The following is a 20,679-nucleotide window of genomic DNA, read 5'->3' on the forward strand; positions in this document are numbered from 1 at the left end:
TTTTAAGGAAGTGAAGGAAATGCAGAGGCAGTAAGTAAGAATGAATTGATAATTGACTTATGTTCATTAATTACATAATACATATTGTTTTCCAATATCCCGCTCCCCACATTTAACAGGACATTTTAGTCTCTCTCAATCTTCAGGAATTTCCCATTTGCAAAATCCCACATGGATGCTGGGAATCTGCAGTGTGGCAATTGCTGTCAGCGATGAGGCAACACGGGTCCAAGTGAGTATAAATACCAGAACATTCTACACATCCAGCCATCAGAACTCAGAGGAGCTGACAAGAGTCACCAAAAAGATCTGAAGAAATCTACTTCAACCAGTCCAACGGGCAAAGATGAAGACATTGAGTGTTGCTGTTGCAGTAGCCATCGTGCTCACCTTCATCTGTATCCAGCACAGCTCTGCTGTCCCAACAGCTACGGTAACAACTTGACTTGTACTCACTTATCATCCACAAATACTTCATCCAGATCCTAAAAAAGTGGCTTCTGTTGTAAATGTGCAAGCAACAGGTGCAGGAAGTGGAGGAGCCAATGAGCGTTGAATTCCCACTTGCTGAGCAGGAGGAGACACCCGTGGACTCATGGAAGGTGATGAATGAATGTGGATGAACACAACGAGCCGATTTACCCGAATACTCGATGCGTTCCCCCCCACAAAGGCTCCTGATATAACCTGAATAACCAGAGTGAGATGAACACGTTCCTCATGTCTTTCACTTCTCACACAGATGCCGTATAACATCAGAGAGAAGCGCGGCATCAAGTGCAAGTTTTGCTGTGGCTGCTGCACCCCCGGGGTCTGTGGATTGTGCTGCAGATTCTGAGGAGTCCTTCCACAACATTATTAGATGCTTAAAATCTGTGATTGTTGTTCAAGCTGTTTTTAAATGTGCATTTACATCCACTAATTTCCATTTAAAAATTGAATTGTGAAGTGAATTATTACAATAAACTTTAGTGTCACCATACATTGTGTGTGAAAGTGTTCTTGTTTACGTATACATTCATGTTCATACTTTTTAGCTTTTATTAAGTGAACTTCTCTATGGTCCCTGTTGTTCTACACACCTTTCCCTGCCAAAACTACAGGAGTGACCCCCGCCCAGCTAACATAGTGTAACAGATTTACCTACGTGATGCAAAAGTACACCCATGGGCAGAACTACCTACCTACCTACCTACCTACCTACCTACGCCTTCTCCAGAACTCAGGTAGAGCACAACGGGATCTCACCCGGCAGGATTCAAACCAAACAGGGTCTTTGCCAGGCGCTACAAACCACAAGGCTGGTTTATTTAGGCCCCCAGCTCGTTAGGCGATTACTCCCCAGGTCTTCACCGGCCACGCCTCCTCGCCAACAGCCAACCAGCACACCTGTGAACTCCAGACACACAGAACAAGCACTCTACCCCACTCACACGGTTAAAGGAACAGAACAAAACATGGGACATGTAACAGGTCACATTTTATTTTGCCTTTAGCAATTTCAGATGAGTCCGCAGTGATGAGGAAGGATCCTCAGACCTGAGTAAAAGATGCTGCGCTTAAGTAGAGCTCTTAAAATCAGGAAGTGGCCAATCAGAAGGTTCCAAGTCAAATCGAAATCATGTGGGTGATTGAGCATAGCTCCCAAAAAGATTTTGTTTATTTCTCCAGACTATAATTGGTCCTTGCATTTCTTTAAATCTGCTGCCGAACATAACAATGGAGTAAAAGTTTAGTTTTATTTCATTTGTAGATCTGCAGAAGAAAGTGTTAGCCCTTAGTTTCATGGTCTGATCAGCCCTGCTATTGGATGGTGTTTCTCTGGGTCCAGTTTGTCGGATCAGTTTGGTCGGATTGGTTCTGTTCCGGTTATGTTAAGTGAACATACACTGACTAAAGTTCTGTTCAAGTCAACCTATTTTATGCGCCGAGAACTTTGTTTGCGTTTTTTTTTGTGAACAGTTTGTTTCATTTTTGTCAGGAACAAAAACACCAAAGCTCTTTTTCAGAACTGGAGAAATTGTCACGTCGGGTGCAGGCAGAGGCAGGACTCAAATGCACAGTTCGAACGAAAAGTAACTTTTAATAAATCCAAAAAATCAAAACCGGCAAGGAGAAAACCCAACAGCACTCCTGCAGGGCATTCATGCAAGACGCATTCACGACAACATTCAGACAATGACGCGACAAGGGGCACGAGACACACAGGGCGTAAACACACAGGGGAGGTGCAGGGGATTGGACACCGCTGGAAAGAATCATGGACACTGCAGACACTCACAGGGGAGGACAGGACAAGGCAGGAAGTGAAGACACCCCAGGGACACGAGAGAAATGAACTCCAGTACAGAATGTTTCTAACAATATCAAATTGTATGCATTGTAAAAGTCCCAAAGGTTCTACATCCCACACAGTGCCCTTTCAAAAAATGAAATATCAGTGTAGATATTATGTTGAGGCACATTGTGTAGACTTACTCTTCTTTACGTTGAGGTTGAAGCCAGCTGGTTGTTATTTCTGGCATCAGTTGTGTTGACTGATTTGAGAAAAGTTTCCTTTCAACAAGTGAGCATACACAACTAGAGGCTGCTAACACTAGATACTAAGACCGTATTTTATTGTTAATAGACAAGGCGATGCTTCCTCTTCATGGTACAAGAGACGGCTGTAGATCTGTGCATCGCTCTATTTGTTGACACTGATGTTGATCTCGTGATACAAGCGGAGCATTGAGGTCAGAATGGCTTTCAGTAAATAATGGCGACTAAACTTGGGGATTTTGCTTTTTGCACAAGAGGCGGATTTTGAAAGACTTGAGTTATACTGAGAATTGAAATGGAATTTGGTTCTAAAAATGCCACCAATGGATTTGTTTCTTGGGATTTCATCTCTACCATTATCAATTCATACCTATTCATCACCCGGCTTTTCTTTTTTATACTGACAGGTGAAGCAATCCTACAGTCTTTACATGAGGAGAAAAAACTTTAATCAAATGTGAGAGAATTTGAACGTTTATTTTAGGTATAACTAAATATTTGGGTCATTGTAAAGCGCCGTTAACAAAGTAAGCGAGAACGTTGCTGAACGTTGTCTCTTCAGTGGAGCGGAAACTTCAGCAGAAGTCGTACGTTTAATACCTCAATTTGATTTTCTTTATAAATGTGTTTCCATTGCACGTTTTCATGACTTACATATATACTCGTGCAGTAGAATTGCGTTGTCCTTCTGAGCAAGTAAGACAAGAATTAGTGTAGGTAAAGGTTGATTTAATGTTCAACAAGAAAACTGTGGCAGACAAACAGTCTTCAGGAATTTCCCATTTGCAAAATCCCACATGGATGCTGGGAATCTGCAGTGTGGCAATTGCTGTCAGCGATGAGGCAACACGGGTCCAAGTGAGTATAAATACCAGAACATTCTACACATCCAGCTATCAGACAGGAGAACTCAGAGGAGCTGACAAGAGTCACCAAAAAGATCTGAAGAAATCTACTTCAACCAGTCCAACGGGCAAAGATGAAGACATTGAGTGTTGCTGTTGCAGTAGCCATCGTGCTCACCTTCATCTGTATCCAGCACAGCTCTGCTGTCCCAACAGCTACGGTAACAACTTGACTTGTACTCACTTATCATCCACAAATACTTCATCCAGATCCTAAAAAAGTGGCTTCTGTTGTAAATGTGCAAGCAACAGGTGCAGGAAGTGGAGGAGCCAATGAGCGTCGAATTCCCACTTGCTGAGCAGGAGGAGACACCCGTGGACTCATGGAAGGTGATGAATGAATGTGGATGAACACAACGAGCCGATTTACCTGATGCTGGATGCGTTCCCCCCCACAAAGGCTCCTGATATAACCTGAATAACCAGAGTGAGATGAACACGTTCCTCATGTCTTTCACTTCTCACACAGATGCCGTATAACATCAGAGAGAAGCGCGGCATCAAGTGCAAGTTTTGCTGTGGCTGCTGCACCCCCGGGGTCTGTGGATTGTGCTGCAGATTCTGAGGAGTCCTTCTCAAACTAATTTGTTTTAAAGATAATGTAACACTTTTATTCCATTTCATGCAATGAACAGAAAAATGATTGTGGTCAGTCTGTAAGTCTTGCTCCGAGATATTTTGCCAAATAATAAAGTGGATTATCAATACAAAACCTTCTTAGAATTACCTGCCTAAACAGTCTGTTGTCTAAACACATCACACCGTGTCATAAAATACCATCTAACTGTATAAAACTAGTTACTAGTAACTAACCAGCTGGGGCAAAGACTAAAACAGCTCAACCCCTCCAGTCAAAACACAGTGTTTTTTAGCAGCTTTATCAGGGGTTTGAAGATAAATAAATATAAAACATGAAGAATAATATGACATAAGTAAGTACAAAATAAGAGATGCTCTTAAATGGCCCTGGGTTCTTCACAATTAATAACTTAAAAAGTAGTGTGAAGAATGCTGGTGGAGATGCTCTCCTCTTACAATAAAAGAGTTCAAATAAAGTTGGCAGTTTGATAGTCAAATCACTGTGAAGCTTTTTGATTCCATTAATTTCATACAGCCAAAAATTCAACATTTTGCCTCCGAGTGCTTTACAATTTTTACACATCTTTTGTCCTGGGACCATCACATTGTTAAAGAAAAAACTTTTTTACTGGGACAAAAACAACACAGAAACCCGACAGAGTGCAACAGAGGAGGGATCCCTCTGGGCTGTAATCACATACAACCAACACTCGTGACACTCTGACAACATTTTATACCTGGAACCATGCAGGCTCAAACAATGGTACACTCAGGAAACATCCTCCACTGGCCTCTGACGAACAAAACACTTCCAGAAGAAACTTCATTTTCCAAGGGTGGTCCGCTGTCCCAGTGCTAACCATGGCCCGGCACAGCTCGGCTCTGCTTGGCTCGTTACCGGAGAGGGGAGCTATGGCATCGGGCCACGGTGGTACGCATGCCATTGTGTGACTTTCTGCACGGCTGGATTGCACATTGCAATTATAATGACCACAAAGGTCAAATAAATGGTCTTGTGTTAACTCAGCGCAGAAACGATTAGGGAATAGACACACACACACACTCGCACACGCACACACTCTGTGATGGAGTTGTGAATGGAGAGGCGACATGCAGAGAGGTCAGCACATTGCAAGTGACAAGCAGAACAATGGAGGACCTATTTAAACATATGTGATTACGATTTAATAACCCCACACACACACACACACACACACACACACAGACTACCAGTCTGGAGCCTGGACTCCTGCTCTGATCCCACCCTCATGCAGCGACGCAGGGGGGCTGAGCGGCGTGCCAGGCCTGCCTCGCGCCCAGACGGATGCCCGTTGCACGCCCCCGTGCCAACAGAGCCGCTGCCAAACCACACAGGGAGATAGTAAACGTTCAGCTTCCTCATGCACTCACACACACCATGTGGTTTATTTTATCTGACTCATAGCCACGTACACACACACACACACACACAGACAAAACACAATGAAAGCAGGCAGGCAGCAATTAAGGGCCTATTCAACGGTAAACTACAGTATACTGGCTCTATAAATCAGCAAGCTAAAGTTTGTTAAGTGCTAGGGTGGTGAGCTGAAGAAATCGCAGGATGTTACGGTTGTTGAGACACACATGGTCGAGGTCAGGCGAGAACAAAGTGTTTTAAATACGGTTTTTGGCGGAAATGCATATGTTTGGGAAGAACTCAGCATACTTAGCGAGAATTGGATTTTACTGCACGAGTTGTGTGGGAGTTTATTAATGGAGGCATTGATAGAGTTTTGCTGTTTTTATCGGACCTCACACTTCAGGTTGATGACGGAACACCTTTGGGATCGGGCTAAAGGTAACGTCTGTAGCTACGAAATGTATCCTGACGGAAAAAATGAGAACGGAATGCGTCCAAAAAATGTCAAGCCGATTAACTCGAAATGAATTATGTCAATTACAAACAGTAGCAAGAGAAGAATAGTCAGGATATTCCCATCATCATTGGTACACGTGACCTGGAAGCCATGAATGTCTGGAAACAACTTCATGGAAATCCATCAGTTTGTTGTTAAGATACTTGAGGTTGGACCAAAGCGGTGGACCGACATTACCAGCTAGCATGCATGGCCAAAAAGTTAATGATGGAATCCTTGTTTGCTGCAAAAAATGTATGAAGCTTATTTCCTTGCAAAACATAGCTAGCTTTAATCTGTGGTTGGTAAAACACCAAACTTTTTATAGATAACATCTTTACAACAGGACGTGTGTTTTGAATGATACTTTTTAAGATAAATATCTGAACTTTGGGGAATAGAACCACGCAATTGCTGTCTATTAATGTTCCTCTTGATATGATCCAGATCGCCTCATTACACACAGTTCTGCCTGTAATATCTCATTCCTCGTTCCAGGGTCGAACCGACAGATTAGTCATCACTTTCTGCAGTTAATCAGAGAGAGCAGAGTGCGAACTCAAAGCTCCACCGCAGGTCACACTCCACAGCAAAGCCTGGGAGCCGTTCACTCACACACACACACACACACACACACACACACACACAGACACAGACACACACCGTCGAGGCTTAGAAACACTGACACAAGGTCAAGACCTCCCCTTCGGCTGAATCGATTACTACAACCCACACACAGGCCCGATACCATGTGTTGCGCTGAGGATGACGATTGTGCTGCACCGGCGGCATCGCGGGCGCTCCACAGGAAACAGCCCGGCCCAGTGAGGCCGAGGCGCGACACCCTGCTGCCGCAGCCGCCGCCCCCCCCCGGCTTCTCACAGGGCGGATTGCGCCTGTTTGTGCGTGCCTAGGTGTATGAATGGATATTTCCTCCGCAGACCCTCCAAGTGGTGGCAAAGGTGGCTTCGGGAACCATGGGGCTGCGTAATCCGGCCTTGAATGAAAGCGGGGGGGGATGAACATTCCTGGACAATGAGACCCCCTCCTTTACCCCACGCTGTGTGCTCAAACCCACTTAAATTGGCTTACCCACAATGCAACACGTGGCTCAAGTGAATGACCCCCCCCCCCCCCCCCCCCCCCCGCCTCCCCCCCCCTTCCGGAACCGGTGCATTGCCACTGCAGCGCCGCTCCTAGAAGCCACAAGTGTGAGCAATGTCTCAAATACAACCCTTCTGGGCCCACACTGAGCACATTACATCCAATTCAACTGGTCTTAATATACTTTAATAAGACCTGTTTTGGATTAATTCTCCCTTGAAACCGGTAGTAACACGGCTACTAGGCACATAAAAAATGTGAATGAATGGGGCGAGGCTGCCAGGGTCAGAAGGGTGTGGGGGGGGGGGGGGGGGAAGGGAATCCTTGTGGATTTGTCCTCACCAGCTGGCTCTTGAGCCCAATATAATGGTTGTGCCCATGGCTCCCAGAGCGCCGCTGAGAGGAAATATTGGCCAGGTCTTTAATGTGTTTAAGGTGCGCCGCATGATTCCGTTCAGGTCATAAAGTCCTTGTATGTCACATCCTGAGAGGAAGGACAGAGCTGCTACGTTCCGTTTTAAGAGAAAGGGGACAATGACTTGGTGTTGGGTTCTCAATGTGAAGGAGAAAAAAAAAGCCAGGCGTTCCAGAGGAACTTGGGGGTAAGTATGGCACAAAAACACCCATAGGAGACACCATAATGGGTATTATGGAAAGGCCTGTCCGGGGTAGATGGCGATTAAAAGTCCCCTATTGCACCTGCTGCAATGTGGCCAAACCGCAGAAACACCACCACAACAAGTGACTCGTAAATATCCCCCCATTTTTATTTCCCCCAAGTCAAGCCGGAGCATAAAGAACGTTAATGTTTTTTTTTCCCTTCCTGTCCACCAGGTGAGGCACATGCAAAGGGGCTTTGATCTTCATGGACTTCCAGCGCGACGGATCTTTTCACAGTTTTCCGTTTTAAACTGTAGAAAATAACTGTCACAGACGATCAGCTTTTATTGAAGAGTATATTTATTTTTGGGGATTAACTTGTGTCCTAGCAACTCTGAATGAAAGTTGACTTTGGATTGCATTTTTGCAATTAGGAGCGCGTTGAAGTAATAAAAGTCACCCATTAATGCCACCGTTTAGCGGGCTTGTACAGACCAAGATGGCTTGCATGTGGCAGACTTGTTCAAACTATTAAGACCTGCTTGTCCTCTGACACCACTGTGTCCCCCCCCGCCTGTTGCTGTTTCAGGCCTCTGCCAAACACCATGCCTAAACCCACATGATGATTTCCCTCAACTCTAAGGGCAAAGTGATGGATCATTATGCAGTTATTAAAAGTCGCCGCCAATGTCATAGCTTCCAAATCCTGCCATCTGTGTTGGAACCGATGTGTCACATGTGCCACAACGGCACCCTCACAGCATGCAACAGTGTGTGAGTGTAGAGCCGAGGTCCCTGAGAACCTCCTCCGTTTTCCTCCGGCTGTCTAGTGAGGTGCATGCAGTGGGTGCAGTAGAGGCCTTCATGTGCCATATCAACCTGTTATAACAGCGCAAATTACTATCACTGATCCATACAGTGTGGGGGCCCACTGGGTCATTTCCTGTCAGTGGTTTCACTTGTCGCTCCTTTGAAGCGGGCTATAATAATAGGACCCAACAGAACTAATGAAAATGCTCTCTGTCAGATTAAAAGGGAGCTTCAGACTCAGCCACCTAACCACATTCAGCACAAACAGTAAAACACATGCACGCGCAGGGGCACACGTGCACCAACAGTTTACAGAAGTGGTTTACACACGGAGGAACGTTCCTTCTGATGTGCGGATGACTGCTTACCCTCCCGACAGCACAGAGCAGCATCCGTGTCCTGTTGGATTGATGTCAGAGGGGAAATGTGAGGGGAAAAACAGCGAGGCTCATTCCTTTGATACGTGCCTTTGCGATTGTCTTTGTGTTTTTTTTCTTCCATTGCAGACGCTGCAATGTGTGCTGTAGTTGGTGGTCCTGTTCTTAATGAATCCACTTCAGTGCAGTTCCTCTCCGTAAGCCTTAAGGTTTAATCCCTCAGTCTGGAGCAGTGATAGTCTGGCCCAGGGGATGACATCTGTAAATCGTTCATTAGGTTGAAACCAGCAGCAGATGTCTTCAAAAACAACTCACAACATCTATTCCTTTCCCTGCAAATGTCACTTTGGCTTCCCTTCATTCCCTCGCGGGCATGAGGATTCTTTTGAATTAACATTTTAAAAGAACATACAATTTAATGACAACAATGTATTTACCCATTGTCTTTATTCACATGATTGGACTCTAGCAAACACACAGATTGAGAGGACTAACTTGGCTGGCTGTAACCATTATGCACCTAATGCACTGCTGGAGTAGGTTACATTACATGTCATTTAGCTGACTCATTTATCCAAAGCGACTTACATTGCATTATAACCCATGCGTTACACTTGGCCCGGGGAGCAATCAGGGGTCAGGTGTGTTGCTCAGGGACACTTTGACACGGCACATGGGGGCAGCCTGGATTCAAACCGCCAACCGTGCGGCTCCCGGCACATCACGCTACTCCATGCGCCACCATCGACCAATGAAAGGGTACAGTACATGTTAAGTTAAGTACTACAAGTGGAAAGAACATCAGCACCAAGTCGCCTCACCAACAAAAGAGCTCCTTGCAATCTATGGGCACAATTCATTATCAGTTATAAATATAGTATAAGTATCTTCCTCATTGCAGCCTCACAGTAACGAACCCGAGAAAATGCAATTGAATAGGAATAATAGACGAGAAATAAAACACATATGGACACCCTGGCATTTGAGTAAGTATTTAAAAATCAACAGGACAATAGAACATATTGAACATCACCGCCGCAGCATCCGCCGTCCGCGTGTTAGCATTTTAGCATTGCGTGTTAGCCAGGCGTAACACTAGGCTACAGATAACGATTACATGGCAATAATGCTAATAATAACTACAGGCCACGTGGGAATCTCAAATTGCTTCATATCTGGAACCTCGCACTCTGCCGTGTTCTATGCTGCAGCTGCTGATATGAAGGATATACTTAAAAGCAACACAATTCAATTACCTACCCTAGTGACACAAACAATGGAGTCAGTGAGGTAGGTAGAAGGTGTGGAGAATTAGCACATGGAGCGGCCTGCTGGAGTTAGTCAGGACTTCCACCAGGACAGCAGGAGGGGCGTCACGACCCAACACCGTTAATTGGGACTTCTTCTCTGGAAGGGATGTGACTTGATATGTTGTACAATGTAGAACAATGGTACAATACTTAGAGTTGGTTTGTTAGTGTTTTAGTCAAGGTAGAGTCTAAAGAGGTGTGTCTTGAGTTTTTGGTGGAAGATGTGAAGGTTCTCTGCGGTCCTGATGTCATCAGAGGGCTCATCCCACCATTGGCATGTTTCTTTTTTCATAAAATGATCGTCATCTTAGGTCACAGGTCTTCTCTCCATTGAGTACCAAAAGGGAGGAGTATTGCACTTATTTAAGTTGTCCTTGACATTTTGAAGCTGTGTGAGACTTAATTTCTTTCGCCACGTCTTGCTGGCGTATTTACAGGTACTGATACAAGATTTCAGATGTCAATATGTGGGCAAAACCATGCATTGAGGAAAGTTAACTCTATTCATGTAGCTTATAATGCTTTCTCTAAATGTGGTCTGTTCTATTTTTGACTTTTCTAACCCTTGACTGCATTTAGTCAGTTTGGGAATTTTATTGAGCAAATGCCAATCGGTGGAAGCTGTAAAAATGAATAGCCTCTACTGTCAAATATGCCGTGCCGCTTCGCACAGCTGTGAAAGATGTTCAGGCTCTTAAAACTGCTGTGTTATAGACACGAAGAATATAAAGAGCGGGGTAGTTCGGCACTGACAACCTCCCTATGGAAACATCATGTGTGATTGTAGGGGGGTTAACCAGAGCGGGAAGACTGTGGTCTGTGTCTCCATGGATGATATACATGCGACACTGCGTGATGATTCATCTGCTACTGTGCATCCATAAAATGTCCGGCAGATTCAGCTCTTTTTTTTTTTTTTTTTTCCTCTTTCGAGACAATGATTATACGGTATGGATCTTGTGCTAAATTCGCCGTGACTCGCATTTTGCCTTTGCACATTTAGTCTGGGGAAGGATTTTTTTGTATGTGTTCATTTGATTTTTTTGAAGACCACAAAGTGAATAAGTACGACATGCATCACTTAAAGAGGTGATCGAAAGTGTGTTTGTAAAAAAAAAAAAAGAAAAAGGCCCAGCCAAATACATGTTGTTAGGACATTACGGTATGACGTTGGGAATGAATGGGCCACCAACGGCATGCGCTGGTTTTGTACCATTGACGAGGGTACGTCATAGTGAATCACAAACCCTTAACAGTACCGTCATGCTCTTAAGGCCCAATCGACCGTGGCCGACCCGTTGGCTTGAGGTAGCACTCGTGTTATGCAGCGCAACGTGATGGATTTAACAAATGTTTTGCAAATCATATAATTGTACGCTGAAGTGAGACAAGGAATCGGCAGTTTCAGTGTTTGGCCCCATATTATATATCCAGAGACAATAATGAATGGCTTTGTGATACAGTCACATGAAATGTACTTTAATAAAACACCACGTACACATATGCAGTCCTATGACCATACATTTGCTGGATCCTAATCATCAAACCTAGAATATGTCAAAGCATAGTTTTATCTTTTTTTCTTGTTACTTTAAAACATTGAAATCAGTAGAGGAGGTCAAATGAATGCAATACACTTTGCGTGACAAAAACCTTTTCCAGGTGTTAAAGATATGCACTGTTATAAGGAACTCAAAGATTATTTCAGCGTATAAGAGTAACAGCATGAGGCAAAAGTTCTCACCGAACAGAAAAAGTACAAAACAGAATTAATAAATAAATCAAATATATACCATATTAATGAAATAGCTATGTGGCGCCTATGTTTATTTGTTTTTAATCATTTTAATCTGAAGCTTGGTATTACAACCTTTTTATCTCTAAAACATTTAGAACGATGTCAAATACTGAAAATACAGTAATAAGCTTTTATAATTAGATAAACTATGTACACATGATCCATTTGCCATGCTAGTCGAACAAGTAAATCTCTTCTTTTTATCTTTATCCACACTATACAGTTAGCGCATGAAGCGGTCTGAACGTAAACAGTAAACAGTGTGCTGAGAATAAAATACTTTGCAACTATGCATGGTAATTTTCATTAATATTACTCTCAAAAATGTACATAACATAAAGGCCACACATGGGAACGCTCCTGCCTCCATTTAGAGGGAGAGGTGAGGGCAGTTTTGACATAAATATATCTAGGAACAAAAAAAACAGTCTCTCTCAGGTCAAGATGCCATTTTCTTGTCCATCAGCATCATTCGCCTCAGTCGAATCTCGTGTGCCTCTTCACGCCCTCGTTCCTTTTCGTCGTCCTCCCTGATCCAAACTCCCCCCTCCCGCCCCTACTTGAAAGCTGTGTAGCTTTGCCAACTGCCTCCCTACCTCTCCTATCCACCTCCCTCTATCCGGCTCTCCCGCCTCCCCAGTCTCTGGTCGCCCCCCCCCCCCCCCCCCCGTCTTCCATCACCCCCGCACGGTTAATGACATTGTGAATGACAGGAAGTGAGTTCGGTAACGTCAACTATAATGGTCCACAGGGCAAGGCAAAGGGGCGGGGCTGAGTGGACATAGTCACCTCGCTGGTCACTGCGGCGGGGCGGCATGAAGCGCGTGTTTAGTGTGTTCGTACTAATTGTGTGCGTTGGGACGTGTGTTTTTTGACTTGTTTTTTGTTGCGACGGACATTTGAGCATTGGTTGTGTGCTGGTGGGCGGAGGGGGGGGCTAGGGGTCGGGGTGGTGGGGGTTTCGTGATGGTGGTCAGTCAGAATAATGGGTGCAGCGGCAGCGGCTAGCAGCTTTGCGTTGCTTCTTTGTTCAGTGGTTTCAGTCCTCACTGGCTGGAGCGCGCAGAGGCCAAGTGGTCGCTGTGCTGGTTCTGGGCCCGAAACCGCAGCCTCTGCTTGTTCTTCTTCTTTGGTTCTTTGGATCGCGGCTTCCCCGAGCCACCTGGGAGAAGAGAGAGAACAAAAGAGAAATGGTTTTAAAATCAGCATCCCACTTGTCAGATCCTCCAAAGTATCGGCAATCCTGCAAAACCCCTCTGTCAGAGTGCTTCCCCACAATGTCATGCGATCCGTTGCTCCAGCAAACGTTACATGATGAATAAGGCCGGATTACCGGCAGAGACAGTGGCCAACTGTCCCCTAGCGCCTCGGGGGCCCCCGAAGGCCAAAGGCTGTCTGTGTGGCAATTCGTTTTCTTTATATTAATTTAACTTTTGGCAAGATAAAACTCTAGTTTGAGAATATTGCTTGGTTTCTGGGTTAAATGGGTGAATTGTTCCCAAATGAAATCCACCGATCGCATTGCTCTTCCTCTGTGGACTACGCTTGGCTAAATCCTCGCAGGGAGACCTACAAAAGGAAAGAAAGAAAATCCCCAAATGTCAGCATTCATCGTGAATCTTGTTTGTGAGAAGACCCATGCAGTCCCACAAAGAGAAACAGCTCAATCACATACCCCCCCCCTCCCCCCCTGACCTGGCCTCACTATGAAGAGCGTGTTGGCAGCGGTGTGCTGCTGAACGCAGCGCATTTGCTTAAAGGGAGCAAGAGGAGCGCACTTTTATTTTTATCAGTCGGAGTTCGTCAATGTGGGATTTATTCCGGGTGAGAATAGGCCCTGGGATGATGCAACACATAGACGGGTGCAAATGATTGCTTTATTTTTTTTTTTTTCAAGCAAACAACAGAGGAGTGACCTATGAGCACCACTTCAATTGATTTGACTGTAAAACGGCGGTATGGAAAAGCAGTCGTGAAATGAACTGCTGTGGCTTGGATTACATGAACTCAAACTGCTTATTTGGGGGATGGAGGACTCCAAATTTTGGGGATTGGATTTTATTACAATGAATGAAATTTGGGAACATTTGAAAAAGGTGATGGAAGAGGAAGATAACCACTTTGGGGGGGGGGGGGGGGGAAATGTGTGCTTTGAGGATTGATGTCTCCTAAATATTCATAAAAAGCCCTCACACTTCTGCCACTGCCAATAAAAAAGGCTGCATTACAGAAAGAAGTGAACCGGTCTTGGTGAAGTGGTCTTGGTTTGCTCCAACCCTCAGTTTGAAACAAATGTCTGTTCAGACCAACTGCATTAGAGGGGATATAAGTATGGGAAGTTGTATAACTCTCTTTCCAAGTGGGAAAGGTTAATCCATCCCAGGTTTCAATTGGACACGCAAGGCATGCTGGGAGCTGACTTCCTGCTTTCATGGAAGTTTGTGCGGTGGAGGCTCGGCACCCACGGCTCTCTGTGACAGAGAAAACTCTGGCTACCGGACCGCAAGGCAACAACCCCGGCTGCCAAGGCCACAAATAAGATAACGAGGTGTGTGTGCGAGATGTATGTGTGCGAGGGGGGGGGAGTGAGTGTGAGGGAATTTAAGGGAAAAGTAAAACTAATGGGAGGAAAAGTGGAGTAAGGCTTGGATGATGAGACGCTACCCCGATCCCGATCTAGGACTCCAAAGAAAAAAAAAGGCCCGCCATGGTTCGCTGAGGGGGGAAGCACGGGAAAACAAAGGCCGCTTCGTTTGGTCGCCTGATCCCGGGGTCTTATTACTGCACTCCGTCGGGCCGCTTCTCTCACTGGAAAAACGGGCAACGGCGTGTAAAAGGAGGCATTATCTCTAATTGCCATCTCATGTGTGCTTGTGTTGCGGTGGCCTTTTTTTAAGCAGCCTTACAAAATAGTGATTTCCCCCTTCTCAGAGCTACACTGTGAGGTAGATTTTGTTGTTTTGAAACAGTCACGTAGCCAATGTTATAAAGTTTCACCCTTTAAAAACAACATCTCTTTCATCAAACTCTCATGGCCTTCAATTGAAATGCATTTTCAGTGGACTTTGTACACTTGTTTAGCTGATGCCACTTTAGATTTTTTTTTGCATGACTACAATAATGTTTGTTAAAGTAAATTTGAAGCTGAAAGGCATTTGGCCTATAGGTGTGTTTTCCTAATCGCTCTTTAAAGAGGTAATTTTCATTCAAAACAGTGTTGCTAGGGGCCCGATAAACACGGCTTTCTGTGCAATCAACTCAAGACAAATTACATTTGACGGCAATAAAGTGCGGTGCATTAAACTCCCCCCACATTGGGCAAAGACGTCGTGGGCCATTTCTTGGACGTAGGGATGCATTTAAACTGAAAAGGGCCTGCATTTACAGCTTGAAAAATAAAAAATAAATATATATATATATATACAGTATATATTTGTGTGTGAGGGATTACTAAAAAAGTACTTTTCCTGGCTAGTTCAGGACTGGGCAGGAGATCTGGGATCCACAGAGTTTTACACACCCTGTAAGAGTGCTCATAACACACACACACACACACACACAAAACTCATTTCAGCCACTGCACATGCCGACTGAGTTCCCGAGGTATACAATGCGTCTTACCAGATATGGTTACTTTTAAAAACCTTTGGTCAAACCTACTCACATCGCGTTACCCCTTCCTTCCCTTTCTCACTACGCTCAAGAACGTTTTGGTGGTACATTCCGTTTTCAAGCATTCCATGAAGATTAAACTGTATTTTCAGGTATTGTTGGGTATTGTTGGGTATTGTTTGGTATTGTTTGGTATGCCTATAAAGGCACACAATGAAGGCATCGCCATACTTGTGTCGGCCTCTGTGGTCCAAGGCTCTCCGCCCTTCTGGGGCAGCTGTTTGCAATTATTTTTGTGCTGTTCCTGTGATGTTGTGTCAAATCCATTCAGAGGCGCATAAGTCAAATGATGATGCTACTCATGGGATAAATGTTTTTTTTTTTTAATGATTCTTCTTAAAATAAATAATAAACAACGTTCTGGACACGTTCTTCATATCAGGAGACAAATCTTTGCAGCTGATCCCTGACGCTTTTCCAGTTCCTTTTAAATCGCCATATTCTTGGTAATTCTAGCGCACTGATAGGGTGCACTCCATGCCACTGGAGTATCAAATCAGACCAGTACCAGTATTCTTAATGGGTTTCAAGCTTCAGCTCCCTAAACTAACCGATACCTCGTAGACTCACCTACTCAACAATCTCAGATCATATTTCATAACCCCATCTCAACGCTGACAGCTAGAGGGCAACCAATCCCCACACAAGCCCCCTTCCCTCAGCCTCTGATACCAGAGAGATATGGTCCATCACGTCTCCCCAAGAAAATCCCATTTAGCCTTTCCTCCGGGCAGTGCGCACGCTGAACACTGAGCTCATATTTACGGCCGATGTAATCACTTAAGCTGATTACCAGGGTTCACAGAGGAAACAGTTTAATTTGCCTGGAAAGGAATGATTAAGTCATCGCAATTGCTTTCAAAACCAAGAACAAATTCATAAATCTTACGGGCATGTAAAGATGATTTTTGTCTTGGAAGGTGCAGGTAGTTTCAAATCATTCCCTGCCATTGTGTTGCTTTGTAACTGGCACTGTGAGGATCCAATCAAAGGAATATGGCTTTTATCGGGGATTTATAATACTTCTCCATACATCTCTCTTCGCTCTGGCTGCGGTTCTACAGCAAGCCATGATTTCACCAATGTTTAGTTTTCCCTCACTGATGCAATCTTTCCCTGCCAACTTGACATTTGTGTTTGGGAGTTTGAGTTTGAAAAGACAATTTAATCAAACCAACAAATAGAATTCTCGAGAGCCAATCAAAATGTTTTTGTGTTCCTCAATCAGAAGCAGAGCCTGTGGTGGGACGGCTGTTTTACCGCTGTCCAAAATGGCCTCTGTGAAACTCTTCTTTTGCTCTTGTGAACGACAAACGAGTCCTTCATGCCCGTGCGTCCCTGATTGTGATTGTGCATCTCATGTCACCTACGTTGGACTTGAGAAACACTCAACGTCGTTTCCGATCTTTCCCGGCTGCCAAACCAGTGAGCAGAGGGCTCCTCTCGCACGCACTGTGGCCGACGTTCCTCGTTCACCTCCCAAAGCCAGCTGGGATCCACACATGCATTTACTTTTTCCTCCACATCCTTCTTCCTCTCCCCTTTTCCCCTCCGCGTGTCCTTGCGATAGCTATTTGAGGCCCTCAGCAATAATCGAGACGACAGCATGGTGAAGGTCCAACTAAGAGTTAAGCGCATATCATATTATTAGGCTGGCACTCCGGAATAATATCTCCTTGCGGAATGGCAATATGACTACTTGTCTAACTGATGCACTGAAAGATAATCAGTCAAATCCATATCCAGGGGGAATGAAGCCAAAGCCAAAGCTCCCTTGAGCTGTGTCAAAGCTAATATCTTTATTTTGGAAAAGAGCACTAAACTCACGAATTTACAAATGCACATGAGGGAAAGTCTGCATAATGCAACAGTGTTGTATTCTCTGAAATAAGGCTCTGATATTTCTCCACTTAAGCGAGAGCATTTGTTCCTTTGCTGGCTACTCCTTTGGGATACCTGGAAGCGACCATGATCACAGAGGCCCCCGAACCTGCAACCAGAAAGAGGAACGCAGCGCCGTCGGCACAGGCCAAGCGATTTCACCCACTGACGGCCACGCCGGCAGTGCAGGAATCAAAGGCCCTAATCTCATCTCCGTTGCCTGCGGTTTAAAGGGAAATCAATGGCTGACATGGAGAAGGCATTAGGGCATACGGTAAATGGGATCCCACACTGCTGAAAACTCTGCCTCTGCTCTCCCGTTACCTCGTCACTCCACTTGACACAGACGGTCAGTTTGTAGGACATGGCGCTGGAGGTATTGGGGTGGCTTGGTGGGGTGGGGGGGGGGGGGGCGGGTAAAGAAATAAATAAAAATCCAAACAATTTTGAAGAAGATTCGTGTGGACTTAAGGAAGGCAAAGCTGGAATTTTTGGCAGCTCATCTTTTTCATAAACAAGGCCAAAGCGGAGGCCATTATTTGCGAAGGGAAGGAGAGAACTACACTGGCGCCAGGGAGATTTGATTTCAGTGGCAGAAATTGGATTAGCAGCCATTAAGGGCCTCCTCACACATACATTTATACTGCTGTGGAGGGGAAAGGATCTGTGGCAAGCCAGGCCTTCTCTCTGCTCACTCACACACACACCGACAGCTCCTCCTGTCTGGCAAAGGTTACGTTGTGACTCTGCCGCTACTGAACTACAGTTGATTTATAGGTGGGACACACGTGACCTCAAGTGACCAATAGTTCAATTAAGGAGTAGGCCTGAGGCCGGCCTAAACTTTGAATGGAGTGGTTGCCAAATAGAGGGAAATGGTGGCAGAGGCTCCTTTTGGAATCTTTGGAGAACATGAGAAATTAAATGAATGAGTGTAAAAAAAAAAAGAGAAGGAAATGGGAAGCAAATACTGACAAAAGACAACAACAAAAAATGTCGACATCCTGTAGGAGGGAAACTACTGGGAAATTTTGCGGCTGAGACACAGACGTCAGATGTAGGAAAAAATAAATCAGCCTTTTGACAGAGAGGACAATCATTTACAAGAAGCTCATCTTGCCAACCCGGCTGACAGGAGGCTCTCTGCACAGCGTCACTTAGCCCTAACAAGGTTACTCTGGATCACACTCCTTCATTCACTCTTTCGTTCTCTCGTCCCCCCCCCCGTGGCTCTGCTTACCATCACCAGGCTGCGGGGCGAGAATGATTTAAAACACTCGCATTCCGATTTAAAAAGCTAATGTTGGGATTAGGTCGCTCATTATTTTCTCATCTGCGGCCCCGGCGGAGGATCCGCGCGGGGATTAGAGAGCAGGTTAGCTCACCGCGCGGCTCTTTGATGCTTCGTTTCACTGACAGTGAGTTAAAGCGAAAAACCCCCGACCCCCGGAGAGATTAACGTCTCGGAGAGGAGAAGTCCCGGCAAAAAACACGCATGACTGACGCGGTGATTAATACGCCCGATGGTCAGTGCGGACAGCGTGTTCCCCCCCCCCCCCCCCCCTCCGAGGGAAGGTCGATGCCACCGGCGAGAAGCAGCAGCGACCTGCGGAGGAGGGCCGCAGGCCAAGCGACGCGCTGTAGATGCGTGAGCTCGTGCTCCGATGCATTTCACAATACGGGAACTGTTCGAGCTCCCCCCCCCCCTGGGTTGGGACTCCTGAAAGGCTATAGCTTATCAAGTGGAAACCTTCCATGACGACCTTCCAAAAAGGCTCAAAAAGTGGGTAACTGCCTCTCCGGAGCGGTTTCCTCCACTACACCTTCACCCAAACACTAGTGCTGTGTTTTAGAATCGTTGGAAAGTCGGGAATCAGTTATTCCTACACTTGGAAACATTAAATGGCATAATCCCTTCAGGTCAGGATTCCAAGTTGGAAACTTGGAGGGAGGCTTTCTAAGAACCACTTAAAGGTTGTCACGTCAACGTGGCAATGTGAACCTTAAATACCTACTTCTATAGTTGATGTGTGGTGCTCTCTAGGAATCTCTTTAAACATGTTTAACAGGTAAAGTTCCAATCAGACGTGCCATTGAACAACTCCAAAGCCCTCTGAACCACACATCATATCTTCTGAGGTATTTACTGACCATCAACAGCTAGCTAAGCTTCGGTCCACCCTGATATGAGCAAGTCCCGTCAGACCTAAAAAAAACGCCCTAAACGATTCTCTAGTGTGCCCTTATTTATCACATTTTGTTTAGTTGGATGAACGTGTTCAAAATATCTCAATAAAATATCCTTTACATGTAGAGGATATGAAGAGCGTTTCTTTTCAAATTCACATAAAAACACAAAGGCGCCTCTTCTAGACTGCAACAACAACGAGAGCCAGATCAAAGGCGGCTCAGCCATTATTTCCAAAAGTCTGGTCCGCGGGTACCAGATACCGAGGAAGAAAATGAAGAGTCGAATCACATGACGTTATATGGTTTCGGTGCTCCGACGTCCGGCCAACTGTAAAGGTTCCCACTTCCGCTTGAAGCTGCCAAAATGTGACGACTTGTAGTTTGGCTTAAAAGCGGCAATGCGGCGCGCACTGTCGCCACCTCCGGCAACGAGCGACCCATCTGAATGGAAACCTGCCGTGGATGTGACTCAAATGTGCCGGCTACTGAGGTTTCTTCGATGCTCTCTCCTCATTATTCAGGCGCATAACTGATCATTATCGACTTTCTTTTCCACCAAATGGAACCTGGTTGTATTTCAGTGGCTTCACACAGCCGATGGTGTCATGAGGTTAACGTCAGTAGCCAGGCAGCGCGACCGGCCCGCCGAGTCTGATGCGCCCTCGAAAACCGCAGGGCTCGTAGAGGAGCGAGCGCCCCCCCCCCCCCCCCCCCCCCCCTGCGGTCTGCTATCTCCCCCCCGCCTGACTCATCCACACATCTGGGCCCGAGTATATGGGGCTCTCCTGCCCCGCGTGCAATTGGGGAAAATGAGGGATAATTAGCTTTAGTTGACTTTAATGAATGGCTTAATGTTGTGTTTCATTTCGGATGAGAAAAAAAAAGAATCTAAAGCTCAGCACTTATCAAAGGGAGGCCCCGTGCTGACGTTCAGCGCCAGCTGCCGGCGTGGCTCTGTTTGTTTTCTGTATTTGTTGTGTGCACGGGGGGGCGGGAGGGGGGGGGGGGGGGGGG

General features: G+C 45.5%; 3 protein-coding genes across 5 annotated transcripts in view; 2 read left to right on the forward strand and 1 right to left on the reverse strand.

Annotated features, from left to right (window-relative positions):
• Positions 1 to 270: 270 nt before the first annotated feature.
• Positions 271 to 982, forward strand: LOC119198201 (hepcidin-like). Of its 2 annotated transcripts, none has more exons than XM_037455131.2 (3): positions 271 to 433; positions 519 to 602; positions 743 to 982. In XM_037455131.2, the coding sequence occupies exons 1-3, from the start codon at positions 347 to 349 to the stop codon at positions 836 to 838; spliced, it is 267 nt and encodes an 88-aa protein (XP_037311028.2). In that variant the 5' UTR covers positions 271 to 346; the 3' UTR covers positions 839 to 982. The 2 variants fall into 2 exon arrangements, with proteins under 2 accessions (XP_037311028.2, XP_037311029.2); XM_037455132.2 differs by having other exon boundaries at positions 525 to 602.
• Positions 983 to 3,419: 2,437 nt separating this feature from the next.
• LOC119198203 (hepcidin-like) lies at positions 3,420 to 4,169 on the forward strand. 2 transcript variants are annotated; one of them, XM_037455133.2, is made up of 3 exons: positions 3,420 to 3,607; positions 3,693 to 3,776; positions 3,916 to 4,169. In XM_037455133.2, the coding sequence occupies exons 1-3, from the start codon at positions 3,521 to 3,523 to the stop codon at positions 4,009 to 4,011; spliced, it is 267 nt and encodes an 88-aa protein (XP_037311030.1). In that variant the 5' UTR covers positions 3,420 to 3,520; the 3' UTR covers positions 4,012 to 4,169. The 2 variants fall into 2 exon arrangements, with proteins under 2 accessions (XP_037311030.1, XP_037311031.1); XM_037455134.2 differs by having other exon boundaries at positions 3,699 to 3,776.
• Positions 4,170 to 12,863: 8,694 nt separating this feature from the next.
• Positions 12,864 to 20,679, reverse strand: part of rspo2 (R-spondin 2) — a 47,596-nt gene continuing 39,780 nt past the window's right edge. Inside the window, exon 6 of the mRNA XM_037454346.2 lies at positions 12,864 to 13,084. Within this exon, the coding sequence (XP_037310243.1) occupies positions 12,969 to 13,084 (116 nt within the window). The 3' untranslated portion in view covers positions 12,864 to 12,968. The remainder of the gene's footprint in view (positions 13,085 to 20,679) is intronic.

This window comes from Pungitius pungitius, chromosome 11 (genome assembly GCF_949316345.1).
Source record: "Pungitius pungitius chromosome 11, fPunPun2.1, whole genome shotgun sequence".
In the NCBI taxonomy this organism is placed as follows: Eukaryota; Metazoa; Chordata; class Actinopteri; order Perciformes; family Gasterosteidae; genus Pungitius; species Pungitius pungitius.